Source organism: Grampus griseus (genome assembly GCF_964374135.1).
Source record: "Grampus griseus genome assembly, chromosome: 12".
Lineage (NCBI taxonomy): Eukaryota > Metazoa > Chordata > Mammalia > Artiodactyla > Delphinidae > Grampus > Grampus griseus.
The window spans coordinates 86,498,766-86,523,773 of record NC_139006.1 but is presented as its reverse complement, the minus strand read 5'-3'; the positions used below and the strand labels follow the sequence as shown (position 1 = coordinate 86,523,773).

At 47.3% G+C, this 25,008-nt stretch overlaps 1 protein-coding gene across 5 annotated transcripts in view; it reads right to left on the bottom strand.

Annotated features, from left to right (window-relative positions):
- Window positions 1–3,292: 3,292 nt before the first annotated feature.
- ZNF236 (zinc finger protein 236) overlaps window positions 3,293–25,008 on the bottom strand; it is a 102,066-nt gene continuing 80,350 nt past the window's right edge. For 4 of the 5 annotated variants that reach the window (XM_082668487.1, XM_082668488.1, XM_082668489.1 and 1 more), the window contains 7 exons: window positions 24,758–24,913; window positions 15,381–15,568; window positions 11,709–11,837; window positions 10,704–10,901; window positions 8,446–8,575; window positions 6,560–6,736; window positions 3,293–5,724 (listed from right to left, as the gene is read on the bottom strand). In XM_082668487.1, coding sequence (XP_082524613.1) covers window positions 5,600–5,724; window positions 6,560–6,736; window positions 8,446–8,575; window positions 10,704–10,901; window positions 11,709–11,837; window positions 15,381–15,568; window positions 24,758–24,913 — 1,103 coding nt within the window. In that variant the 3' untranslated portion in view covers window positions 3,293–5,599. Of the gene's footprint in view, window positions 5,725–6,559; window positions 6,737–8,445; window positions 8,576–10,703; window positions 10,902–11,708; window positions 11,838–15,380; window positions 15,569–16,570; window positions 16,638–24,757; window positions 24,914–25,008 lie in introns of those variants that run through there. The other variant, XM_082668486.1, reaches the window with a different exon arrangement.

Genomic DNA, 25,008 nt, shown 5'->3' with positions numbered 1-25,008 from the left:
TTGGGCCAGAAAGTAAGAAAGCGCTCAGAGAGTAACGTGGGCATGTCAAAAGGACTCAAAGCTACCTGAAGGAGCCCCTACTGGCCAAATCCAGGACTATTTGAGAGTCAAAATAAGGAAGGATCCTGATGGATTGCAGCCATGAAATAAAACAGGAAGCCACAAGCCCGAACCACCATAAACACAAGAATAAACCACCGAGGGAGAACAGGAAGCCCGTTCTCAAAGTGGAATACCAGCTCCTGATGACAGAGGGAATGAAGGGACCTGCAAGCAGGGAGACGCCGGGGTACCACACAGGCTGTCGGCGGGATGAGGCACTTGGCCGCGTGGTCGCAGAGCTTCTCACAAATACTCACCGGTTACAGAGGGGAAATGGTTACAGGGTTGACACCGACAGCATCAGTCATGGGACACGTGGACACTGCGTGTCACCTTGATAAGACGCACTGAGAAGAGCATCACCTCTGTGACGCAGGACCCGGCCCAACCGGAAGGCACGGCAGGGCGGGGGCGGCTGCTGAACTCACTTTCAGACGTCAGGGTAACAGGAACCACGGCGACATGGGGAGGGGCGTCCCGGGTGAGGAGGGTGCAGGTGCCGGCACGACCCTGCACCGGGTCTGCTGCACAAAGATCTTATCCTTCACAGGTTCGGCAACACCGGAAAGGGGTGTTTTATGAAGATTTCTCTGTGCCACTCTCACAACTTTTCTGTAAATCTGAAACTGCTTCAAAGAGTTTACACAAGAAGGATAAAGATTTCGGATTATTAAACTTGAGAAAGATAATTCAGAGACAACCTAGAAAACAATGCGTGGTGATGAGGGTGCAGATGGCCACCTGTTGTCCACCTCCGGCTGAGATCACATCAAGATGAGCTACTTCGAGTTAATCCGTAAGAATTTCTTCCCCTGAAGCCGGTTAACAGGGTAACCTACAATCACCCTGTTCTGATACTAAACTAGTGGCATAGAACCATCACTTCTGGTCGATAGAGAATTTAAAAATCAGGGAAATACCTGTTTATTGGCAGAAAGGAGAGGGTGGGGCTGTGTGTTGCCCCGTTTTTCACTTTTTCCTTAGAGAGTAGAGGGATTTAACACTTTAAAGGTACTGCATGACAGTAACATCTCCTCAGTGATAGAAATAACACTATGGGTGGTGCACAATAAATTAATCATTGACATTTGTAAAAAAAAATTTCCATTCATAGAGTATGCTGAGCCGGGAACATATTGCCAACAACTAGTGAAACATGGTAAGTTCTCCCCACCTGCCGGCTTAGAAGAAGACCCGCCAGCTTCCCGGCTGCTGGCAGGAGACTTGAGGCTCCCGGGCCAGAGAGCAGGGGCTGGCAACTCACAGCAGGAGGAGGCACCAGAGCCCCGGCGTCTGTGATGATACCCCAGGTGACCTCCACACGCAGCCCAGAGCGGGCCAGGTGATGCCTGCACGCAGGGTGTCGTGTCCCGGGAGAGGAAGCAGGGCTTTGGGAACCTGAGTCTCCAATAAACACACGGCAAGCCGGCCTGACCTTTGCTTCGGTGAGACATACCTCGATTACACGGGACAGTAAGAAAAGCATCACTTGGCTCTGGAGGAAGATGTCCTCTCTCCCGAGGTCGTATTCTCTTCAAACTGCCTTGAAGAGATCGTGGAGCAGAGATGGCCAGTGCTTTACCCCTAACACTTGCAGAAATGAGACAGACCCCTGGAGAACTACCTCCCGATACACCACAGCTCACTGGTTAAGAAGAGGTCCTCGAGCTGGGAAGGAAGACATCTAATCAACTAATTTTACAGACCAGAGAAGTGAACCGAACTGCCTAAAGACAGGCGGCCCGTCAGCGCCCTGGCTAATCTGACCTGAGGCCCCAAGGCCTGACTTCCCAGCTCTGCCCAAGCCCAGGACGCACCGTAGACTCGTGCCCTTGACTGTGTTTAAGTATCAGCAGCAATCTTACACCACCCAAAAGCCACGCTTTCCGGAAACACTCGGCCGGGCCATTTTAAACAGCTGCAATCCACGGTGGAGGGAACAAATGGGCCACGACCTGATCGCTCCTGGAAGAGCAGCCCCTTCCCCCACCCGCCGTATTTGGAACACTAACAGAGCAATATTCTTCCTACAAACAAGCAATGAGAACAGCAAACTTCTTACCATTCCCTCTGAGCAAAGCCCAGGAAAAAATAAAAATCACCTTAGCTGTTTCAGACTTACATAAATCTGAGTGATGATCTTTTAATGTTGAAAATGTGTACCTTCATGAGTTATCACTACCCTTCTGCAAAGAGGAAGCTCCGTGGGAAGAACAGAAACCCACCTCCTTTTCAGAGTTCCGCCCCTGTACTAACGCACGCTCCTCTTGCGCATAAATACTGGTGTTCTTGTAGAACTCAAGCTCACCAACGGCAATGGGCAGGAATTACAAAATACTCTTCTGGAGAAACACTCGCTAGTTCAGTGCTGACACTGGAGGAGATGGAAACTTGACGCAAGGATGGGAACTACTCACTTTAGGACCGATTCTCCTCATCTTGTCAGTAGCGTGCTGTCAGAGGATAAGGAGACATTTGAGGGACTTCCTGCTGAACCAACAGGCTGCAGGCTGAGCCCCATTCTTGCAGGACCCTCCAACCACACGCCTGCCTTTAAGAGGGACAGAGGAGAGCCTGGGGCAGGGCGTGGGAGTGCAAAGGTGTTTCCATTTGCATCTACCGCCATTTCACGCAGACGCGACCACTTGTGCAGCTGCCTCCTGCCCCCCAGCGGCCTGTGAGCCACATCCCAGTTTCCAGTTCAGTATCATGGGTGGGAAGGGAACGCACCCTCCTTCGGCTTACTGAAGGGCTTCACCGTTACATTACCACAGAAGACAGTTAAAGACAGTCACGCCCTTTCTAAAGGCACTACTTTACAGTCTTACTTTGTTTTCTTGCCTGGTCATTTATGACCAGGATACCGCTGAGTACGGCCAACAGTGAAAACAACAGACACTGCTACCTAACACAGACGGCCTGCCTGTCATCACACCATATTCGGATTTTTAGTTTGAAGATCTGCAAATAAACCTTGCAAGGGTAGCGTTCGTCAAGCGCAGAGGTACAGGAAAATATGATTAAAATGCTTTTCTGTAAAAACCTGAGCTTGAAAGGAATTCATGTGCCAAACTATTTTAAAAGAAAAAAATTAATCACATTTCCTAACTTCATTTTTTATTTATTGTTATTTCCAAAGCAGATACGCTATGATGAGATATTTTTAAAAATACAATTATCTATCCTCAAAACCCTGGTTATGCAGGAGACTAGAAATCTCTTGGCAGAAGACTTTTTATCAACCAGTAAAGTATAAAGATCAACCTGTACTCCACTCCACCAAAAAGTTCAAGTGATATTATGTCTTTACAAAACCTTATTTTTCAAGGAATGTCTTGCAAAGAAGCAGCTTTTATAATTAGGAAGTAAATCAAAAGAATACATTAATGTCTTGTGTTTGCCTGATAATAAACTGAGAAAACCCACAAAACAGATTATTGATAGATTTGTTTTTTCATTAACCAAAATAAAAGTAGGCTTTAGATTCACCTGGTAAGGCCTTACTTGGGCAGTGCACCAATACAATTCACTGAACTACGCTTTCTATACAATTAGGAATTAAACAAACCCCTTTTAGAGACTGACCTGAGATGACATTTAATGCTGAAACCAAAATAAATAACCTAGCAAAAACAAAATTTTTAAGATTTCAATCATTTCAACTTCGGAGATATTTGTTCACCAAAATTAATCAACATTTCTAAAATAGTTTAATACAAAATTATAAAAGAAAAGTGCAATAAAAGCAGAACCTTTAACTCTGGCGCAATGACAATTATTCTGAATAACAGACTGCAGCCAGGTATACACACTGACATCCAAGAAAAACCTCAGGGTATACAAGTCCAGCATCACAAGAATAAGTCAAATAAGGCTTTTTTTTTTTTCTCCCTTAAAAAAATATACAATACATAAAGCAGTTTGAAAAAAAAAAGTAATATTATTTAACAGTTTTCTGACTTAAATATTTTCACATAACAAAAGGTTTTATATCACTATCGATGTTACTTATATACATATGCCAGAAGCGTGAACAACAAAAAATCAAAAGACGCCCCTTCAAAAAATAACAGTAAAATGTCTCTTTCTTCAGGAATCTGAAATGAGCTCCTCTCTTAATATACAAAGTCCATACAATATTTATATCATAAAACTGCTCTCTTCTGAAACCAGCGAGGCAATGAGAGAGAAAATAAAGGCGATTATTTTTCAGGAAAAACAAAAACAAAAAACCAACCCCAGCTTTATGTCACAATGACAAGGATATCCATTTATTAATAAAATGAATACAATACTGATCTGAAGTGCTCGCTGGGAGGTAAAAACTCTGTCGCTCTCTCTGTAACTGGGACTAGTGCTTATTTACAAAATATACTGTTCGGCCACACAGAGGCCCATATATCTGTATATGTACATATGTATTTATATATAGAACATATAAATAATTTCAAAGGAGAGATTCACATGAAGTAAAGAAGTTTCCATCTTTGGAATGCTGTGGGAACGACACACACTCTGCCCCAGCGCGGGCAGCGCGGGGTAGGATTTGGTTTGGGACATGTTCAACGTGGCACCATTGATGATACTAAAGAATTCCCTGAAATAAAAAATACACCTGCTTATGCACGAAGAGAAAACCACGGGGCTCATACAGGTTCTTACCCTCAAAGTACAAATACACTTCTTAATCACTGAGGCGGACAGGGCTGCAGTCCCTTTGTTCCCAGGAGACCATTCTGTGATTTCGGACCTGCAGTGCATGGCTTGTGCTTTCTGCGGTAGCCCGACCCATGTACCCGAGTATCGACTCGGGCAGCGTGAGTGGCATCATCCCGCGCGGACAGCTGGATCCTCACGTGTGTGTCAGGCTTGCTCTACTCCCCGGGTGTACGCCCCAGACACTGCATTCTTGTCACTAACGATTAGATATTTGTAATGGAGAGAGAACTGGTCCGGCCATCTCTCAAGGTATTAGTTATATTAACTTATGGTAGACTAAAAATTAGAGTCAATTTCTACTAATTTCAAAATTCACAGAGAAAAAGATGGAAAAAACCTCCCTGCGTGTTGTAACGTTTTTTCCGAACTTCATGCACCTATCTTATGTTTGTTTCATGAGCTATGCTTCTTATAACAGAAAGCATGAAGGAAAACCTATCTGGGTTTTTCCACGTTAACTTCTGTCTTTGCTAATACAAAGAAATCACACTACAATGAGAGTCCGATCCAGTTAATTTCTTTTTAACTAGACGCACTGGCCACGGAGTAGGCGAGACTGCTGACGTAGTACCTGAGTTCAGTGATTTGCAGAACAACAGCAACATGCTTCCACCTTTCCCAGCTTTCTTCCTCAAGTCTCTGAAAGCCAATGATTCTTCAGATAATTTTCTAGCTGTTGTGGTAACATTTTTAACACTTGAGGCTTCAAAACAGAAATCCCAAGGGCTTTGTTCTTCTCCACACTTCACTCTGGAAACGTTCTCGGGGCCGGGCTGTGTCAGAACACGTTGGCCAGGGTCTGCCACTCGCTCGCGGGTTCCGGCTCCACCTCCTCCAGGTGGAGCGCACGGCTCAGCACCTCCCCTCCGTGCTCCTGGGGGACGGCGGGTTCCTGCAAGGTTCCTGCCGTGGTGATAAAGAAAGAGTCCCAGACATTCACTAGCACAAAATTATTCACATTTAAATAAGGACAACTTAAACGGAGACAAGAAATTCCTAAGTTGATTTGTTTTCCTTCCCGGTGAAAAAAGTCATCTGAGCTGCAGGTTTCATAATTCTGTCGGTGACGACAATTACTGTTACTTGAATACGAATACTTGAATACGCACAGAGCGCTCGTTCCCTATGCTCATAAAGCCTATGTGCGTATGACATCCTTGATGAGCGATTACTAATTAATACTAGTGATAACGACAGGCACAAGTTTTCTAACAGAAAGTAAAGCACGAAGCACTAGTGTGTAGATGTTAGAACTTCCTCTTCCTCAAAAACTTCACAACACGAAGGGTCCTACCCCTGTGGCTCCAGGAAAGCCCTGGGCACTACTCCCGCCACGCTCAGGCCGTCCGACTCCCCTCGTGGCCACAGCACCCAGACCGGCAGAGCAAGCCCAAGACGCAGGCTGTAACCCTCCCTGACTTGTCGCAGACACTCCGCGGGCTGCGTTCCAGCCCCCGCCCCAAGCCCCCCGCCCCTGCCTGTCTCCATAAAGGGTGCGGGCATTCCTGGACAACGCGGGAAACAAGGCGGACAGAGGGACGCCCCTGCCCTGCCGGCACCAATGCGGGGGAGTCAGCTCGGGGACACGGAGGCCCATCTGCGGAGCCACAGGGCACAGACTCGCCCGACCTGGACCCTGAGCCTGAGGCGGGGACGCAGGGCCAACCCCCGGGGGCCGGCCGGGCGCGGACCGCTCAGCTCACAGAGCCCCGCGCACCGTGCAGCCAGGACGCCTCACCCGCGTAGCTGTGGGCCCGCTTCATGTGCAGCTTCATGTTGCTCTTCTGCGTGAAGCCCATGACGCAGTAGTTGCACCGGTAGGGCCGCTCCCCCGTGTGCTTCTTCATGTGCACCTGCAGCGCGCTCTTCTGGTTGAAGGCCTTCTCGCAGAGGGTGCAGTGGAATGGCCGCTCCCCTGGGGACAGACAGCACAGTCAGCGTCCCTGATAGATGGCGCTCGACGAGCACACACAGCACAGAGTAACTCCGAAGAAGGGATGCGAGTTTAACAGCAGGCTAAGGACGTTCCTCACTCAGGATGCTAACCCACAGGGTTCCAGCAAGGCCACTCCATGGGGAGCCATGAAAGACACCTTGATCAAAAGCTATGGAAAGTCCTAGAAGCACCCAGAAATAAAGGTAGAGCACATATGGTTCAAACAAAATGTTTCTAATCCATTTTGAGCAGAAAAGCAAAAAGACATTAAGGACATGGGAATATCAAATCCAATTGACTAAAAGTATGGTTTATACAATATGCTTCAAACGGTACTTAATTGCTTTCAAGCTGACGTGGAAACTGACAAATGGAGGGAAAAGTCGCCAAGCTGACTTCCGCTGGGGGCCTGCCCAGGTGAACGCCTGCCCTACAGCCACACTGCGGAGTCCGGCCCGCCCCACGCAGCATCTCTCTGCTTCCACCCCCTGCGGCCCTGGCAGTCCTGCCACCCCTCGCTGTCACGCACCCACTTCCAAGTCCCAGGGACCGGGTCCCTTCCTGCCCCAGGGCCTGGCACAGCCCTTCCCCCTGGCCTTGAAGGTTCTTTCCCACATGCTCTGCCACGCTGCCTCTCGGGGTCACGTGCCAGCACCCCCAGGGCTGTCCTGGGAGCACCTGGTCCTCAGCCCCCCAGGTGTCCCTCCACAGCCAACGACAAAGGAGGTCTTCCTGCAGCTTGCCTAGGGCAGGCAGAGTCCCAAAAATGGCCCCCCAAGGTCTCCTGCCCTGAACTCTGGGCCTGGGACTATGATGACGTCATGCCTGAGAAACGAGAACGGCCACAGATGAACTAGGTCGCTCGTCAGATGACTGGGAGTGACCAAAAGGGAGACTGCCCTGCGGGCCCACCCTGATCACACCGTCCTCAGAAGCTGGGATTCTCTGGAGACGGAAGGGGAAGCTGAAGACATCAGGAGCTGGAGTGACGACGGGGCACCCATGTGAGCAGGGACGTGGCCCCAGTGACAGCCACAAGGTGCCCACTTTACACACATGCCAAACCCTTCACGTGCATCTATGCTAGTAAAAACGGCAGTCGTTTCTCTTGATTGTGCTTTTGAACGAATGCATTATGAAGTAACCACATGGTTGTTTTTCACTCAAGAGCTACTTGCTGGACACCCGGTGGGCGCCGGGTCTGCGCTGACAGGCAAGGGGCATCCCTGAGGACACATGGCCCGCAGGCCGGGGAGGGCTGCCGGGCACCTGCTGACCACACAGGAGGCCCTCATGCCAGCCGGGGCACCAGCGGGGCAGGGCCTCTCGGGAGGAGGCGTCCGTGTGAAGGTGAGTCAGAGACGGCCGGCAAAGGGACAGAAGGGCTGGGAAGACGATGACCCACCAGAGAGCACCGGGAACAGGGTGGGCGCCAGACAGAGAGCTGGATGCGGGGAGAGACCTGCCTGTGGCCGCAGGGCCTCGGGGGCTCAGGGAGGTCTGGCGGGCTCTGCCGGGGGTGCTCAGGGGGAGCCTCCGAGGGCTCTGGCCCGGCTGCCAGGTGAATAGAGGCCTGGAGGGGTGCACAGAAGATCAGAGAGGGTGGGAGGCCGAGCCCGTGGTCCCGAGGAGACGGAGGGGCGGAGGGGGAACGAAGCACGGCTGTGGGGGTCCCGCCGTGCGGTCACCTGTGTGGATGCGGCTGTGTCGCTCCAGCTGGCTTGGTTTGGCAAAGGCCTTCTCACAAGTGTCACACTGGAACACCCTCGGCTTCTGAGAGCTCAAGGAAGGACCGGCTTGATGCGTCTGCATGTGCTCCTGGTAAAGACAAACACACATGTGAGGAATACTGAAGATCCTACCAGAACTTTAGACTTGAAACAGGAGAGGAAAACCCGGCGCAGAAAGGCCCGTCAGTGGGAGGAGGACCACAGGCTCGCCTCCGATCCGGACCCTCGTGGGCGTTCCCGGAGCAGAGTCGGAGGTGGTACCCGGTGGATGGGAGGCCGGGCCTGCAGCTTGCCAGGGAGACCCAGGCTCCCCCCGAGCCCCTGGGCTGCATCTGGGCGGGGTGGTGTCTCGGCCTCCCTCCCTGTCGGCCACCGTGACAGTTGTTACAGGACCGGCTGGATATTTTGCAGGATGTCCCTCAACTGAGAGGTGCCTGATGTTTTCCTCATCACCAGACCAGGGCTGTGGGCTGTGGGGTGTGGGCCGTGGGGAGTTCCGTGCCATTTCCATCCCACAGTATCATCACTGCTGGCACTGACTCTGATCACGCAGGCAGCATCTGTCAGGTTTCTCCAGAGAAGGGCGGCCATTTGTACCCCCTCCCATCACGTGCCCTTGCTGCCGCTCGCCCCTAAGGAGTGGGGCCACCCCCTCTTGGGGACAGCATCCACAGGGGCTACTCGGGATTCTTCTGCACGGGAGACCAGCCTGTTCAGTCGATCATGTTTCCACCAGTAACGATCGTGGAGGTTTTGCACTGTGGGCTATAACCCAATTCTACTTTGTTTTCTTGCCCCGGCTGCTCCAGCTTTGGCCCCTAGGAACTCTTTCAGTTGCCCCCGTGTCCCCCTGACACGGTCCCGTCATATACTGCATGTGGGTGTGATGGGTACTTCCTTATTTTCTGGCACAATGTAATTTTTTAAAAATTCCAGATTTCTGAAGGTCATCAAGAGAAAGTAACTTATAAGTATTAAAAGGCCAAATTTAGTATTTCAAACTGTGGATGTTTATGGAAGAGTTATGTCTATATATAGTAACATATACGATTTTAAACATCTTAAATTTTCTTGAACCATTTTTATTCTTTTCCCTCTTCAAAAGGATTTCTTCTCTATCAGGCTGTAACGTTAGTATAGTTATAATTTCTGTACTGTCTACTAAGAGCTCAGTGCAGGCCTTAAGTGCTTTATATTCCTCAAACTCACCCTAAAATGTAAGTATTAACACCCTTATTTTATAAAGCAGGAAACTGAAGCTGCAGACGGTACGTGACCCGACCAGGAGCACAGAGGCTCTAAGTGGCAGAGGCAGAGGCACACAGAGGTCGGGCGGGGCTGGGGGCCCCTCAGGCATAAGGAGCGCTCGCCAACCTCACCGACCTCGCGCTGCAGCCTCTGCAAGAAGACTTCGTTTGACAGTGTTTTGCTTTTAAAAACGAACATGGAGTCTCTTTTCAGAACACATTAATACTGGGGCTTCTCATCTCAGAAAACAGTAGAAAAAGAGGCGAGAGGTGCCAGGCAGATGGAGGCCTGGAGAACAGAAACTCGGTTTACTGACTGACCGTCTCCTCTAAAGGCCCTGAAAAAGGAAGAGTGGGATTCACTGTGCAATCAGGCGTCACAGGATTCTCGTGCTTTTGGTAACTAAGCAGCAGCAGAGGAGGGGCTCTGGCCTGGAAGTCACAGGCCTGGGCACTCTCCCTGACCGGTGGTCCTGGAAGTCACATCACAGTACCCTTCCTCATTCTTTCCTCTACTGTGTGGACATCCCAGAGTGGGACCCTCAGGTTGTCCCCAATGACTGGCAGCTACGAACAACGCTGACCTAACCCTGAGCTCGGGCGGGCATATATGCCTTTGTGCCAACTCTCATGGTGGGAGCCGCTCTCGCGTGGTTAGGTATCGCCTAATTCCCCTGCAGGATGCCAGACCAATTCTGCAGCCTGCCAGCCGTCACGGAAGTTCCTGCCTCCCCAGAGCCCTGCTCATAGGTGCCGACAGAGCTCTCATACGTGTCCCCGCGATGGGAGAAACGGCATCTCGAGGTGATCTGTAAATATGTTCACCTCCATGGGCCTTTCCTCGAAAAGAGATGGGAACCGTGTCGCTCACTAGGAAGAGTCCTGACCCCACGGAGTCCTAGGCCCGTGCAGCGCCTCTGACCTGAAGCGAAGAGCAGCGACGCTGCCGGGAGGGGGGCGGGGGTGTACCTTGAGGTGCGTGGCGCGCTTGAAGGCCTTCCTGCACACGGGGCAGACGTGGATGCGCTCCCGGCCGTGCATCTCCTTGCTGTGGTGCAGCAGCAGGGCGGCCGAGGCGAAGGTGCGGCCACACTCCAGGCACTGGTGCAGCCGGCCCTCCTTCTCGGGCTGCCCACCCTGGGCCAGGTTAGGAGACACGTCCGTCACCTGGAGCGGGTCAGAAATCCCGGCTTGACGGGACCGGCGCAAGGGGTACAGGCAGCCCCGCCCCGAACCCAGCCCCCGAGCTCGGCTGTCATCTGTGGGAGGCGGCCGGCCTCCTGGCCTCCCGTGGGAGCAGCTGCAACGAGCAGCTCAGGCGTGCCTCAAGCACGCTGACCGGGCAGGCTCTGGGAAGCAGAGCACGGCGCCGGCTGGGACCCCAGCCGCAGACCCGGCCCCCAGGTCACTTGTCGTGGCCGCTGCGGGCGAGGTCCTCACCCCTCGTCTTTACTTCTCTGCAAAGTTCCAGGAGTTTTTAGGCCTTTATACGTGGAACTCTGTCATTTACTACGTGTTCGTCCACCCTCACCCCCGCTGCCAAACTGCGTTTAAGAAAAAGGACTAGTCAAAGGAGAAATAGGTCATGCACACACACGTGAACGTGTATACTATGAAAAAGTATAGCAAGACTTGAAAGAATCAGCAAAGGTATGACAGGAAATCCTACAAAAAGAACAAAGGCAAGTAAATGGCCACGTGCAATCTGATCAGTGGGCAAGTAAAGAAGACAGTGATAGATTTAAAACTACACTTCCGCATTACTGGAAAATCATGGAACAAACGAGACCCAGTGCTAACCCCCCACCCCCGGGTCCTTCCTGCTCAGCACCTGCTCGTCTCTCGGGAGACACATGTCTTCAGGCTGGCGCCGAGCCCGGCCATGCAGGACTCTCCAGGACCCTCCATCCCATCCCTTCTGAAGCTACGCTTTTTGAAAACTATGAGAGATTGTGGATAAAACTTGTGCTGTACCTGATAGGCGATTTCTTCACAGGCTGCCGACGGCTGTGGAGTGGGGCTCACCAGGATGACCTGGGGCGAGCCCGCACCCCCAGGGCCCGAGAGAGCGGGGTCCGTGAGCAAGGCTGGGAACTGCTGACCCTGGCAGAGGTGATTACTGCTTTAGAAGTTGTGACATGATCAAATCCAGTTGTAATTTAAAAGATCTCTTATGGTGCAGTAACTTCAGAAAACAAGCTGGCAGGTCCTCAAACGCTAACCACAGAATCACCATATGACTCAGCAATTCCGCTCAGAGAAACGAAAACCTACATCCACTTGAAACCTTGTACAGGAATGTGCACAGCAGCACTATTCACAACAGCCCAAACAGGCAGAGAACCCCAATATCCATGAACTGATGAACCAACAGACAAAATGTGGTACAGCTATACAATGGAACAGTATTCATCAATAAAACAGAATGATGATGACACGGCTACAACGTGTGCAAGCCAGTGAAGGAGGCCAGTCACAAGGACCAGAGTCTTATGATTCCATTTATGGGAAGTGCCCAGAATCGGCAAATCTGCAGAGAGTGGATCAGTGGTTGCCAGGGGCTGGGGGAGACCTGCAGGGGTGGGGTGGATCTGGGGTCGAGGGAGGGACTTGGGGAGTGACTGCTAACTGCTAATGGGACAAGGGTTCTTCTCAGGTGATGACCTGTTCTAAAATTAGATATGGTGATGGTTGTACAGCTCTGCAAACATACTAAAGACCATTAAATTGCACACTTTAAATACATGGGTGAACTTTACGATATATAAATTATATCTCAGTAACCTTGTAAAAAAAATATATATATAAAGGACATTTGTTTAAAAATAGACATACAAAACTACTTTGAGTCTTACTGCCACGCCAGCACACCTTTATCAACTGACTGTGAATCTGAGACAGAGAGAGAGAATGGATGTGGTGAGGGCGATGCAGGGAATAAGTGCAGAGACGAAGTTCAACCTAAAGGAACCAACACTGTACTGCAAATGCAGGCTCCATACTAAGAACACAACTCGAACTGCTACCATTAAAGCTGATTCTAAGTGTATTTCACACATCCTCAAAACACTCACTCAAAACCATGGATTTGAAGAATCCCCATCAATGCACGATGCTAAGGGGTAAGGGGTCACACGGCCACACAGAACATGGCCCATGTCGCTGGGGGCCTGCAAGCTGAAGGGGAGGGCTGCTGCTCAATGCCCTCACGGGACTGACACAGGCTGAGCCCCAACCGGGAGGACAGAGGCAAGGAGCGGGCAGGGAGATGAAATGCAGGGCCAGACGGCACTGTGAGCACTTCCTCCACCAGAGGATTTCAGGTGCACTTCTTACTGCAAAGACGCCGCCCAAGGCAGATGGGGAAACAAAGGCAACGGGGTAGAATATGGGATATATGGGGCAGAAAATAAATTTACAAGGTCATCTAGATTCTAGAAAAAAGAGAGCTTCAATTAAGATTCTTTACTTTCCATAGGCGATTTTTTATAAAGTGAAATAACATTTTAGGTATCTCCATCCATCAGTCCAATTTTCTTACACAAACGTGGGATGGATTGAAAAGTTCCTATGTACCCTAATAAAGCATCATGTCCACTACCCCCCTTACACAGGGAAGTCGGTTGAATATTGCTATCTTCAAGTAGCAGTTACTGCTGCACTTCTACGTGTCTGTGTCTGGCTTTGGCCCCCACTCTGATTAGACAGTTGGTACCCAGTGTTGGTACCCAATTTTGAAAAATCAATCAAATTTGTCAATCAAAATTAATAAATTCACATTTCCTTATTTTATTAATCAAGAACAAATACAACTGCTGGCCAGAAATTCTGACACACCTGAAGAAGTGCTGGCTCAATAAATTCATATATTCCCAACTAAAGCTAAGACATTTGAGACTCTTAGCTCATACAGGTTTATCAAGGGGAAATTACAATTCCTTTTTGTTTTGAAATGACAACACTGTAGAAGAGATCAGCAGTTGTCAGGGGGAAGGGGAAGCAGATGTGGCTAAAAGGGTAACCTGAGGGATCCTTGTGGGGATGGGCGTGTTCTGCGTCCTGACTGTGCCAATGACAACACCTGGAGGGTGCGGTGCCCTGGTTTTACAAGATGCTACCACTGGAGAAACTGGGTAGGGGGTCTACAGGATCTGTGCTATTTCTTACAACTGCCTGCGAATCCACAATTATCTCAAAATAAAAAAGCTTAATTAAAAAGAATCCTGAATACGACGTGATTTACTAGCTTATGGCTGGTGTTCCAAAGGCTAATGTTAAGTATTCTAATGCAAATGCCCTGATTCAAAAATCAAGTGCCTAATAAAATAAATGCTCAACAATTAGCTATACTTACAGAAATGATGACCTGAATCCGCTAAAATGGCATCATCTAGAAGTCACTTATTTTTGGTTTGTATTATTACTTGCAGTCTGTTTCTTTGCTATATTTCATTTACACTGAGGTGGAAATTGTAATAATTCTCATTCCCCAAGTGCACATGAATTTTGTAGACCCCTCAACTGCTCAGGGGGCCCAGGCTGCTGAGTCAAAATCGCCTGGGAGGGAGCGTTCTGGTCGGCCGGGACAGAAGCCCCTCGCATGCAGTGTCCCACATGTTCCCTGGGGAAAGGGCCGGGCATGCTGGCAGGGGATCTCACAGGGCGTGAGCCCAGAGCGAGCAGAGGACACGTGACCGTTCTACAAAGGGAAAGAGGGAGGACCTAGAAGAGCTAACCCATCTTCCTGCAGTCAAAACAGCCAGCACGCACCTGTGGCAGGATCAGAAGAGACCCTGCTCTGGATGCCACAGCCATCAGCGTTTCCCTGCACAGTGAGAGCCCAGAGCGGAGACGAGGCTCCAGCCAGGAGAGCAGGTGACTGTCTACTCTGCTGCCCAGCCTGCCTCTTCACAGCCAGCGACACGCACAGCCGGGCACACGCACAGACAGGGACCAGCAGACAGGTCCGCTGTCGAAACTCCTACAGCGCTTTACTACAGGGATTCATCACTGTAATTAATCATCCTTTCTCATGAGTTTTCTAATTAAGCTGTGAAAGGTTTTTCGGCATCTTAAGCTCAATGCGTTATCTAAAATGTACACCCTTCTATCCAGCACATCTCCTGCAGGGATTCATCTAAGAACATAAGTGATACAGAGCATAAGAATTTCCACCCTACTAATAACAAACCCTGGATGCAATGCAGTGCCCCTCAGTAAACTCATCTACAAGACGAACGGTGGTACAGCCATTACAAACGTCTGCACTGCTGAAATCATTGATGGGAAGATATTCACAATATAATTAATGGGAGGGGGAAAAGTTTACACTACACGATATATACGTGAGCTCATTTCTGTAAAAGTTAGAAAATACGCATCTGTACGTATGCATAGAAAGGTTTAGAAGGGAAGACACACTCAAACGTTAAATGCAGTTCCGTTTGGGTAGTGGATTTTTTTAAATGCTTTTCTGTATTGTCTGGATTTTCTTGTACTCCCCACTTTGCATTTAACAAATTACTTTTTCAATTTAATCAGAAAAAACCACTTCAGCTTTGAAAGAGCGTATTCAGAACACACACTCAGGAAAGTGATAAGTTCCCCGGGACGACCCCGTGGGGCGGGGGGAACACAGGAACTCACCTGAGAAGCGATGTTGAGCGTGACCGTGTCCAGCCCCCCGGAGAGCAAACCCTGAGTGTCAGCCAGGGTCAGCGTGACGCTGGCCTCTGCCCCCACTCCCGATGAGGACATGACCAGGTTCTGGGCAGATGTGGCAGATGGGGACATGGGTGTTGTCAAAGGCAGGCTTCCAGCTGTGGCATTAAGTTCTACAGAAGAGGCAAAACGGGAAAGTAGGTAAGTCCAATGTTATTCGCACGGGAAGACAATTCTCATAAAGGAACGCATCTGTCATAGTCAGCATTTACAGTGCCTAAGCTTGTGAAAGTGCATGAAGGCATCACAGTATCTTTGATTCCAACGTTATGGCAAGGCTTTTGTAAATATCTACACGTCCTTACACGTAAATGTACTCTGCTTCTGAAGTGTAAACAGAGAAAAAAGCCGTAAAAGAGAGTGAAAAAGTGACCCTGAGGCCCAGTCACCGCTGCCAGTGCAGAAGGAGACTCAGACAAGAATTTCCAGGACACTGTCCTCATCCAGGACCAGAGACCAGCCTGGAGAGAGGAATGAAATGGGACCCACTGAGCGACAACCAGCTCCACAGTGTAACATCTGACAACTCTGCTTACGTTCACCTATTCTGAAACACAGGCAATCAAAATCAACCTCATGCAATCCTTTAAATACTAATTTATCCTGCAGGGCACCTTAATCTTCTTTGGAGAACAAAACAAAACACTATAATATTTTCCCCTTGTAGCTAATGATATAACAGAAAGGAAGACGTCTGGGACAGATCGGGCAAAGAAAGGAAGGCCTTCTCTTCCACAACACTGAAACTCATGCACCTACTGGCAAACGAAATGGGCTTAGCATGGTACTATCAAAGTCCTGTGGCGGGCACCAACAAAACACAACTGTTTAAAGTTTTTACTTGTAAGCATAACACACATGCACATGCACGTGTACACACACACACACGCACAATTCTCACAAGCTGTCCTTCCATTCACCTAGCAAACGTGACTTATCACCCACTTGCGTCAGCCACCGTTCCAGGTGCTAGCGACCCCAAGATGACACCTAAAGCAGAAATTCCGAACACTAGTCCCTAATTAGGTCTGAACACAAAACACCACGAGACTCCCGCGGTCCTCTGCTGAGACCTGGGTCTGCCCGCGTCGGGCACAGGGAACCAGGCTACTTACTTGTAACTGGCGTCCTCCACAGATCCACACTCCCGGAGTCCCACACTGTGCTGCACACACCTGGAACCTTCAAAAGCAGTACAACCATTAGGAGGCTGGGAGTCTCCGCTCTGAAGCAGCCACGCGGCTCCCGAGAACCTCGCCAGCCCCCCCTCACTCGCGTCTGCACAGCGCGCGTGCCCGGCCGCCAGGACGGGAGGGGAGTGTGGATCTGCGGAGGTACCCGGGCCACCTCCTCACCGGGCATCCCCTCCACACACCCGCCATCGGGAGGGGTGAGGATGAACAAGAAGGACCCTGCAGGACCTGGCGAGGAGCAGCTCCACGAGCTGCCGTTCAGTCGGAACCCTAAGGAGAGGACGGGGCCGGCCGCAGGGCGCGGGCTGGGAGAAGCACGGTGGTGTGAGGGCCACGTCGGCCAAGAGCACCACCATGGGCTCAGGGATCATCCCGGAGTAGCCACAGGACTCCAGACCTCACCACAACTCCTGCAACTAAGGAGACGCAGACCTTCTCCCCTTCCGACCAGTGAACTACGTCCAACGTTCTGAGGACGGTTAAGGTAGTGGAAGGTTCCAGGACGTGCAGCACAAGGAATGCAAAGAGAAAACAGAAGCCTGCGAGTTCATTAACTAAGGTGAACCCTGACGCAAAGTTCAGAGAAAAGACTGAACAACTTCACGGAAGGCCAGAGCTCATATTTCAACTCAAACAGTGTGGTGGTGATGCAACCTTTAATAATGTTCTTAATTCAAGAGACTTCCCACAAGAAGGATGACCCTAGTTCAGGCAGAACTAGTCTCAATATGGTCGAAAAGAACCTGTGTTTAAAAATTTTCTTTCGCATTCAATTAAATGATTAAACTAATTAAAAGCTGTCATTATATTTGTTTACTATAGAGCTCTTAGCCGTATGAAAGTATCTGCTTAAAGCTCTAGAAGCCGTAATTTAAAATTCAAATTAAATACTCTGAACAGGAAAATGAAGATTCAACACTGAAGTAAACACTGTAGACTCTTCCTTTTAGTTCCCACTTACGTTTTCTTATTTCTTCTGTTCTCCTGGGACACATCACAGCCATCTAAGCCCTACTTCACTGCATGACTCTAACTCAAAAAGAGTAACCTTTAAAGGATTAACAAGTTCTGTATGTTCATCAAACCCACCCTGTTTTCAGTCTTTGTTGGGATAAGTCTTCACAGCCTCTAAGAAAACTTAATGATAATTTTGGAGGGTTTCGTAACAAGCTGACAAGGTGTGAGATCACTTTTTTCTTGAGATTAACAAAAAAGTGGTGAGAGGAGACGGGGAGTCGGGAACGGGAAAGATGCCCTGACTGGCCTCACCCTCAGGAAGAGTGGGAAGAGCATCTGATGGTAAAGTGCACCCACTGGTAGGGGCCGTTAACATTTCAGAGCTGTTGGGAAGTAAGTAACTGACTGCACTTAAATCTAGGAGAAACGGAGGTCAAAATAACCTCACAAAGAACTAGTAAACAAAGAACTGATCCTTCTCTCACTGAAAGCAGAACTCAATTCATTCATCAACATTACCTTAAAAAGGGACTCAGATGACAATGAAAACACGGCGACCCAGAACCTATGGGATGCAGCAAAACCAGTTCCAAGAGGGAAGTTTGTAGCAATACAGTCCTACCTCAAGAAACAAGAAACATCTCAAATAAACAACCTAACCTTACACCTAAAGGAATTAGAGAAAGAAGAACAAAAAAACCCCAAAGTTAGCAGAAGGAAAGAAATCATAAAGATCAGATCAGAAATAAATGAAAAAGAAATCAAGGAACCAATAGCAAAGATCAATAAAACTGAAAGCTGGTTCTTTGAGAAGATAAACAAAATTGATAAACCATTAGCCAGACTCATCAAGAAAAAAAGGGAGAAGACTCAAATCAATAGAATTAGAAATGGAAAAGGAGAAGTAACAACTGACACTGCAGAAATACAAAGGATCATGGGAGATCACTACAAGCAACTCTATGCCAATAAAATGGACAACCTGGAAGAAATGCACACATTCTTAGAAAAGCACAACCTTCCGAGACTGAACCAGGAAGAAACAGAAAATATAAACAGATCAATCACAAGCATAGAAATTGAGACTGTGATTAAAAATCTTCCAGCAAACAAAAGCCCAGGACCAGATGGCTTCACAGGCGAATTCTACCAAACATTTAGAGAAGAGCTAACACCTATCCTTCTCAAACTCTTCCAAAATATAGCAGAGGGAGGAACACTCCCAAACTCATTCTATGAGGCCACCATCACCCTGACACCAAAACCAGATAAGGATGTCACAAAGAAAGAAAACTACAGGCCAATATCACTGATGAACATAGATGCAAAAATCCTCCACAAAATACTAGCAAACAGAATCCAACAGCACATTAAAAAGGATCATACACCATGATCAAGTGGGGTTTATCCCAGCAATGCAAGGATTCTTCAGTATATGCAAACCAATCAATGTGACACACCATATTAACAAACAGAAGGAGAAAAACCATATGATCATCTCAATACATGCAGAGAAAGCTTTCAACAAAATTCAACACCGATTTATGATAAAAACCCTCCAGAAAGTGGGCATAGAGGGAACTTACCTCAACATAATAAAAGGCCATATATGACAAACCCACAGCCAACATCATTCTTAATGGTGAAAAACTGAAACCATCTCCACTGAGATCAGGAACAAGACAAGGTTGCCCACCCTCACCACTATTATTCAACATAGTTTTGGAAGTTTTAGCCACAGCCATCAGAGAAGAAAAGGAAATAAAAGGAATCCAAATCAGAAAAGAAGAAGTAAAGCTGTCACTGTTTGCAGATGACATGATGCTATACACAGAGAATCCTAAAGATGCTACCAGAGAACTACTAGAGCTAATCAATGAATTTGGTAAAGTAGCAGGCTACAAAACTAATGCACAGAATCTCTTGCATTCCTACACACCAATGATGAAAAATCTGAAAGAGAAATTAAGGAAGCACTCCCATTTACCACTGCCACGAAAAGAATAAAATACCTAGGAATAAACCTACCCAAGGAGACAAAAGACCTGTATGCAGAAAACTGTAAGACACTGATGAAAGAAATTAAAGATGATACAAATAGATGGAGAGATATATCATATTCTTGGATGGGAAGAATCAACATTGTGAAAATGACTCTACTACCCAAAGCAATCTACAGATTCAGTGCAATCCCTATCAAACTACCACTGGCATTTTTCACAGAACTAGAACAAAAAAACGCACAATTTGTATGGAAACACAAAAGGCCCCGAGGAACCAAAGCAGTCTTGAGAAAGAAAAACGGAGCTGGAAGAATCAGGCTCCCTGACTTCAGAATATACTACAAAGCTACAGTAATAAAGACAGTATGGCACTGGCACAAAAACAGAAATACAGATCAGTGGAACAGGATAGGAAGCCCAGAGATAAACCTACGCACATATGGTCACCTTATCTTTGATAAAGGAGGCAAGAATATACAATGGAGAAAAGACAGCCTCTTCAATAAGTGGTGCTGGGAAAACTGGACAGCTACATGTAAAAGAATGAAGTTAGAACACTCCTTAACACCACACACCCAAATAAACTTAAAATGGATTAAAGACCTAAACCTAAGGCCAGACACTATAAAACTCTTAGAGGAAAACATAGGCAGAACACTCTATGACATAAATCACAGCAAGATCCTTATTGACCCACCTCCTAGAGAAATGGAAATAAAAACGAAAATAAACAAATGGGACCTAATGAAACTTCAGAGCTTTTGCACAGCAAAGGAAACCATAAACAAGATCAAAAGGCAACCCTCAGAATGGGAGAAAATATTTGCAAATGAAGCAACTGACAAAGGACTAATCTCCAAAATTTACGAGCAGCTCACGTGCAGCTCAATATCAAAAAAACAAACAACCCAACCCAAAAAATGAGCGGAAGACCTAAACAGACATTTCTTCAAAGATATACAGATTGCCAACAAACACATGAAAAAATGCTCAACATCACTAATCATTAGAGAAATGCAAATCAAAACTATAATGAGGTACCACCTCACACCAGTCAGAATGGCCATCATGAAAAAATCTACAAACAGTATGGGGGAGTTCCTTAAAAAACTACAAATAGAACTACCATATGACCCAGCAATTCCACTACTGGGCATATACCCTGAGAAAATCATAATTCAAAAAGTCATGTACCACAATGTTCACTGCAGCTCTATTTAGCCAGGACATGGAAGCAACCTAAGTGTACATCGACAGATGAATGGATAAAGAAGATGTGGCACATATATACAATGGAATATTACTGAGCCATAAAAAGAAACGAAATTGAGTTATTTGTAGCGAGGTGGATGGACCTAGAGTCTGTCATACAGAGTGAAGTCAGACAGAAAGAGAAAAAATACCGTATGCTAACACATATATATGGAATCTAACAAAAAAAAAAGAAAAAGGTTCTGAAGAACCTAGGGGCAGGACAGGAATAAAGATGCAGATGCAGATGCAGAGAATGGACCTGAGGACACAGGGAGGAGGGAAGGGTAAGCTGGGACGAAGTGAGAGAGTGGCATGGACATATATACACTACCAAATGTAAAACAGAGAGCTAGTGGGAAGCAGCCGCATAGCCCAGGGAGATCAGCTGGGTGCTTTGTGACCACCTAGAGGGGTGGGATAGGGAGGGTGGGAGGGAGACGCAAGAGGGAGGAGATATGGGGATATATGTATATGTACAGCTGACTCACTCTGTTATACAGCAGAAACTAACACACCATTGTAAAGCAATTATACTCCAATAAAAATGTTTAAAATAAATAAATAAATAAATAAATAAAGTATTCTAAAATCAAAAAAAAAAAGACTCAGGTAAGAACAAAAAGACAATGTTAAATTCCTTAAAAAGCTGTGCTAAATTTCAAGCCTCTACTAATAATAACTTTCTGCCTCTGAAAGGGTACTTATAGAATACTTGCCCATTTTCTAGGAAAACCCTTTGTCATGGGTGTTACCTGGATCGGATCTGGAAATGGCCTTCAAACCCATATCACACATCTGAACAAAAGCACATGCTTTCGTTCTGGATGTGAAATTCTGACTCATCGGGGCACATCGATTTATTTGTAAATCCCTAAATGGTAACAGCCTACTTCCAACTAAGGCGCAAAGAGCCCAGAAGCTGCCCTAGAAGCTGGCAGCCCACCACGTGCTGCTCACACAGAGAGTTAACGACGACAACCGTGCGCACAGTCACCATGCTCGTCCCCTGCCCGTGAGACAATCACTCTGTATCTGTGGAGGCAGATTTACAAGGTGGAACACCTAATGTCTGACTCACAGAAGACAGATGCTTTCCACAGGTGATCAAGGGCCTGCAACATGACTTTCACCGGGTGACACCGAAAGTTTGTATTTTGGTGCTCATCTTAGAAGAGGCATGTTTAATCTCAAAGTCACTTCAATTTCAGTTCTTATTGGTGTGGCCTGAAGCTCGGCCTGGGGCTGACTGATTCTAAGATAAATGTTGCCCATTAAGATGCAATCTCTTGACAATAGAATATAGATGAAATCAGCCACTTAATTATAACTAGCACTAGTGGAATACGCAAACCTCTCTAAAAACATCTGCTTAGAGTCAAGGATCAAGTGGTTCAGCATATGAAGAATCTTTTCCTATATTCAGGATTATTCAAAGATGCCAAAGGTATTTGAGATCGTAATACAACTGAGTTGCTTATACAAAATTAATCCTGTATTTATAATAACTGATACTACATTATTAAACAAATGTTCTTTAGTTATGAGCACATCTTTTATTTTCTAATATCATGAAACTCCTGAAAAACAATTTTTTTACTAAGGTACCAAATTAAGCTAAAGTGGCATCAAAAAAGAAGAAGAGAGAAAAGTTCTCAGCTGGCTCTACAACAATAAGTCTTAAGAGAGAAAAAAAAATTAAATCAGAAGGGGCATGCGTGTTGTTTTTAAAGAAACATCAGTGCATGGCATACAGGAGCCCTGTACACAACTGACCGCTCTTCCCCTGCCCGTGAGACCATCACTCTGTATCTGTGGAGGCAGATGTACAAGGTGGAACACCCATTGTCTGACTCACAGAAGACAGAGGTTTAAAGAAATACAGGTGGCCAAAACAGAGCCCTCTGCGTTCCTGGGCCCTCCCTCCATCCGCTTCTCCATTCTGATCAGAACATCACCAGCTTTAAGTAATCTGCTGTACCAGCGAACGCCCAGGGTCACCAAGTAGCGCAAAACACCCCCGCTCCATTTACAGGGAAACACCTAAAACTCTCCTTGTCTTTCCATCGATTTGCCCAGGACTCACTACAGACATGAAGCAGGGCTTCCAAGGAGATGTAAGATTCCACCACCTACAGCCAGTTTACTCCTCAGGGAAGGAGGAGGCGGGGAGAGCCTGACATCCCAGCATTCCAGGACATAGACCCCCACCAGAGCGTGACACCACTCATTAGGGCCAAACACAAGAGACACATCTTCATGTTGCAACACGCACCGCGCACCGCGCACCACGCAGGGTGGGAGAGGTGATCAGAACCCCAGAGGTGACAAGAAAGAACACAGTGTCTAGTCCTTTACAAAAAGACACAAACTAAGACTTTCAGGAAACAGCTGCAGAAACAAGTTTGCTATGTAACTTGAGTAGTACATGATATACTGTAGAAGTCTTACCTATTACAGGCTAAATTATAACCTGAAAGTACTAGCTTTCATAGCCAATTAGAATATAAAACAAAATTCCCCTTAATTGCAAACAAAACCAAAAGACTCTCATTTCAAATTAGTAAGTACAAGAATTCAGTTCTGGGATACAATTTTCTTAGAGCCCCAAAATTAAACAAGCAAACCGACGCAGGAGGGACAGAGTTAAGAGCAAAGTAGAGACAGGAACACACGGAGAGCAGTGGTACAGTGGAAACGGTCATCGGCCAGAAGTCCAGATTTTGCATCTGCCCAGATCCGCCAACACGTGATTCCAACACGGCTCTTAACCAGCCGGGTGTCAGTTTACCCTTTAGCAAAGGGGAGGGGTGGACAGAAAGCCCCTCAGGGTCCTGAGTGGAACCTCACTGTGTGCAGCTGCCTCAGCTCACCACCTGCTTCAGTTCAGCAAGTCCCCACCCTGCAGCATCTGCAGATCCATCAAGCCCTCACTCGCGGGGGAGAAATGCCCCCCCCACGGCCAGGGCTCCCGCCTCGGGAGGCCGCCCCGACCAGGTCAACCCCCCACCCGAGACGTGCTCGCTGGGCGCCCTTCTCCCCTTTATGTATCGCTACTGCCGTTAATCCTACACTGATTTACGGCTTCTTCAATAAACGTCTGCTCTGTTCGTTTCTAGGACCCAAAATGCAAGGGGACCGTAGTTGCCTTGCCCAACATGACACACCCAGATTTAGTATACTTCTTACCATACAGTATGCACCACAATCTTTCAGTGAATAGAAGAAGTACTGGCTAAGAAAGCATTTCAATTAAGCACGGAAAAAAGTCTAGCTGGGGGTACAAACATATCTAAAGATTAAATTTTTTTCTCAAAAAATGATATACAGAGTTGGAAAATAAAGAGGGCTAAGAAAGTAGTGAAATCTCTACAAGGAAGGCAAACAGGTATGGCGTCCTCAACTGTTAACGTTTACTTATGAAGCTGTGACCTATTTTACTGGAGCTCTTTTATTTTTTATTAAAGCCTATACTTCAAAACCTTAGTAAGATGTCTTCTTTTAATTCTGCCATCCTACATTCAGCTGGTGCCCAAACATTCCCACCGCAGGGCACAAAGTAACGAGCCAGAGGCACTTTCAGCCTGGGTGACACAGGGACAGCTTTGTGACTTGCAGACATACACAATGCCTTGCATATTTGAATAAGATTATTTACCTTTGTTCTTTAGAAGGTGGAAACGACCTTAAAAGGTTAATAACACTCGAGACAGTTCTGTGTCCTAGAATTATACATAAGCCACTAATCATCACAGAATCACATCAAACGTATTAGAACGTGCAGTTGACACACTCGTCACGCAAGAAGACAGGTGACTTCTCTCTGCTGACCAGGTGCAGAGCCCTGTAACTATGAAACGTCATGAAGCCTCTCGTGGCTGGATCATTAGCTGCATACCTGAAGCGTTTAATGTTGCACTCTGTGAGAGAAGCTGATCATTGCTTATGGTCAAGGTGGCACCCGTAGATTGATTATTGATTGCAGGTGCTGACAATCTTATGCTTCCGTTCAGTTCACTACTTCCATTAGAACTGTGCTGAATAAGATCTTGACCTAAATAGAAATTAATACTGTGATATCTGAGAGTAACACATTAATTCACATACTGGCAAGTATGTTAAACATATAATAACATCCTTTTAAAAGTG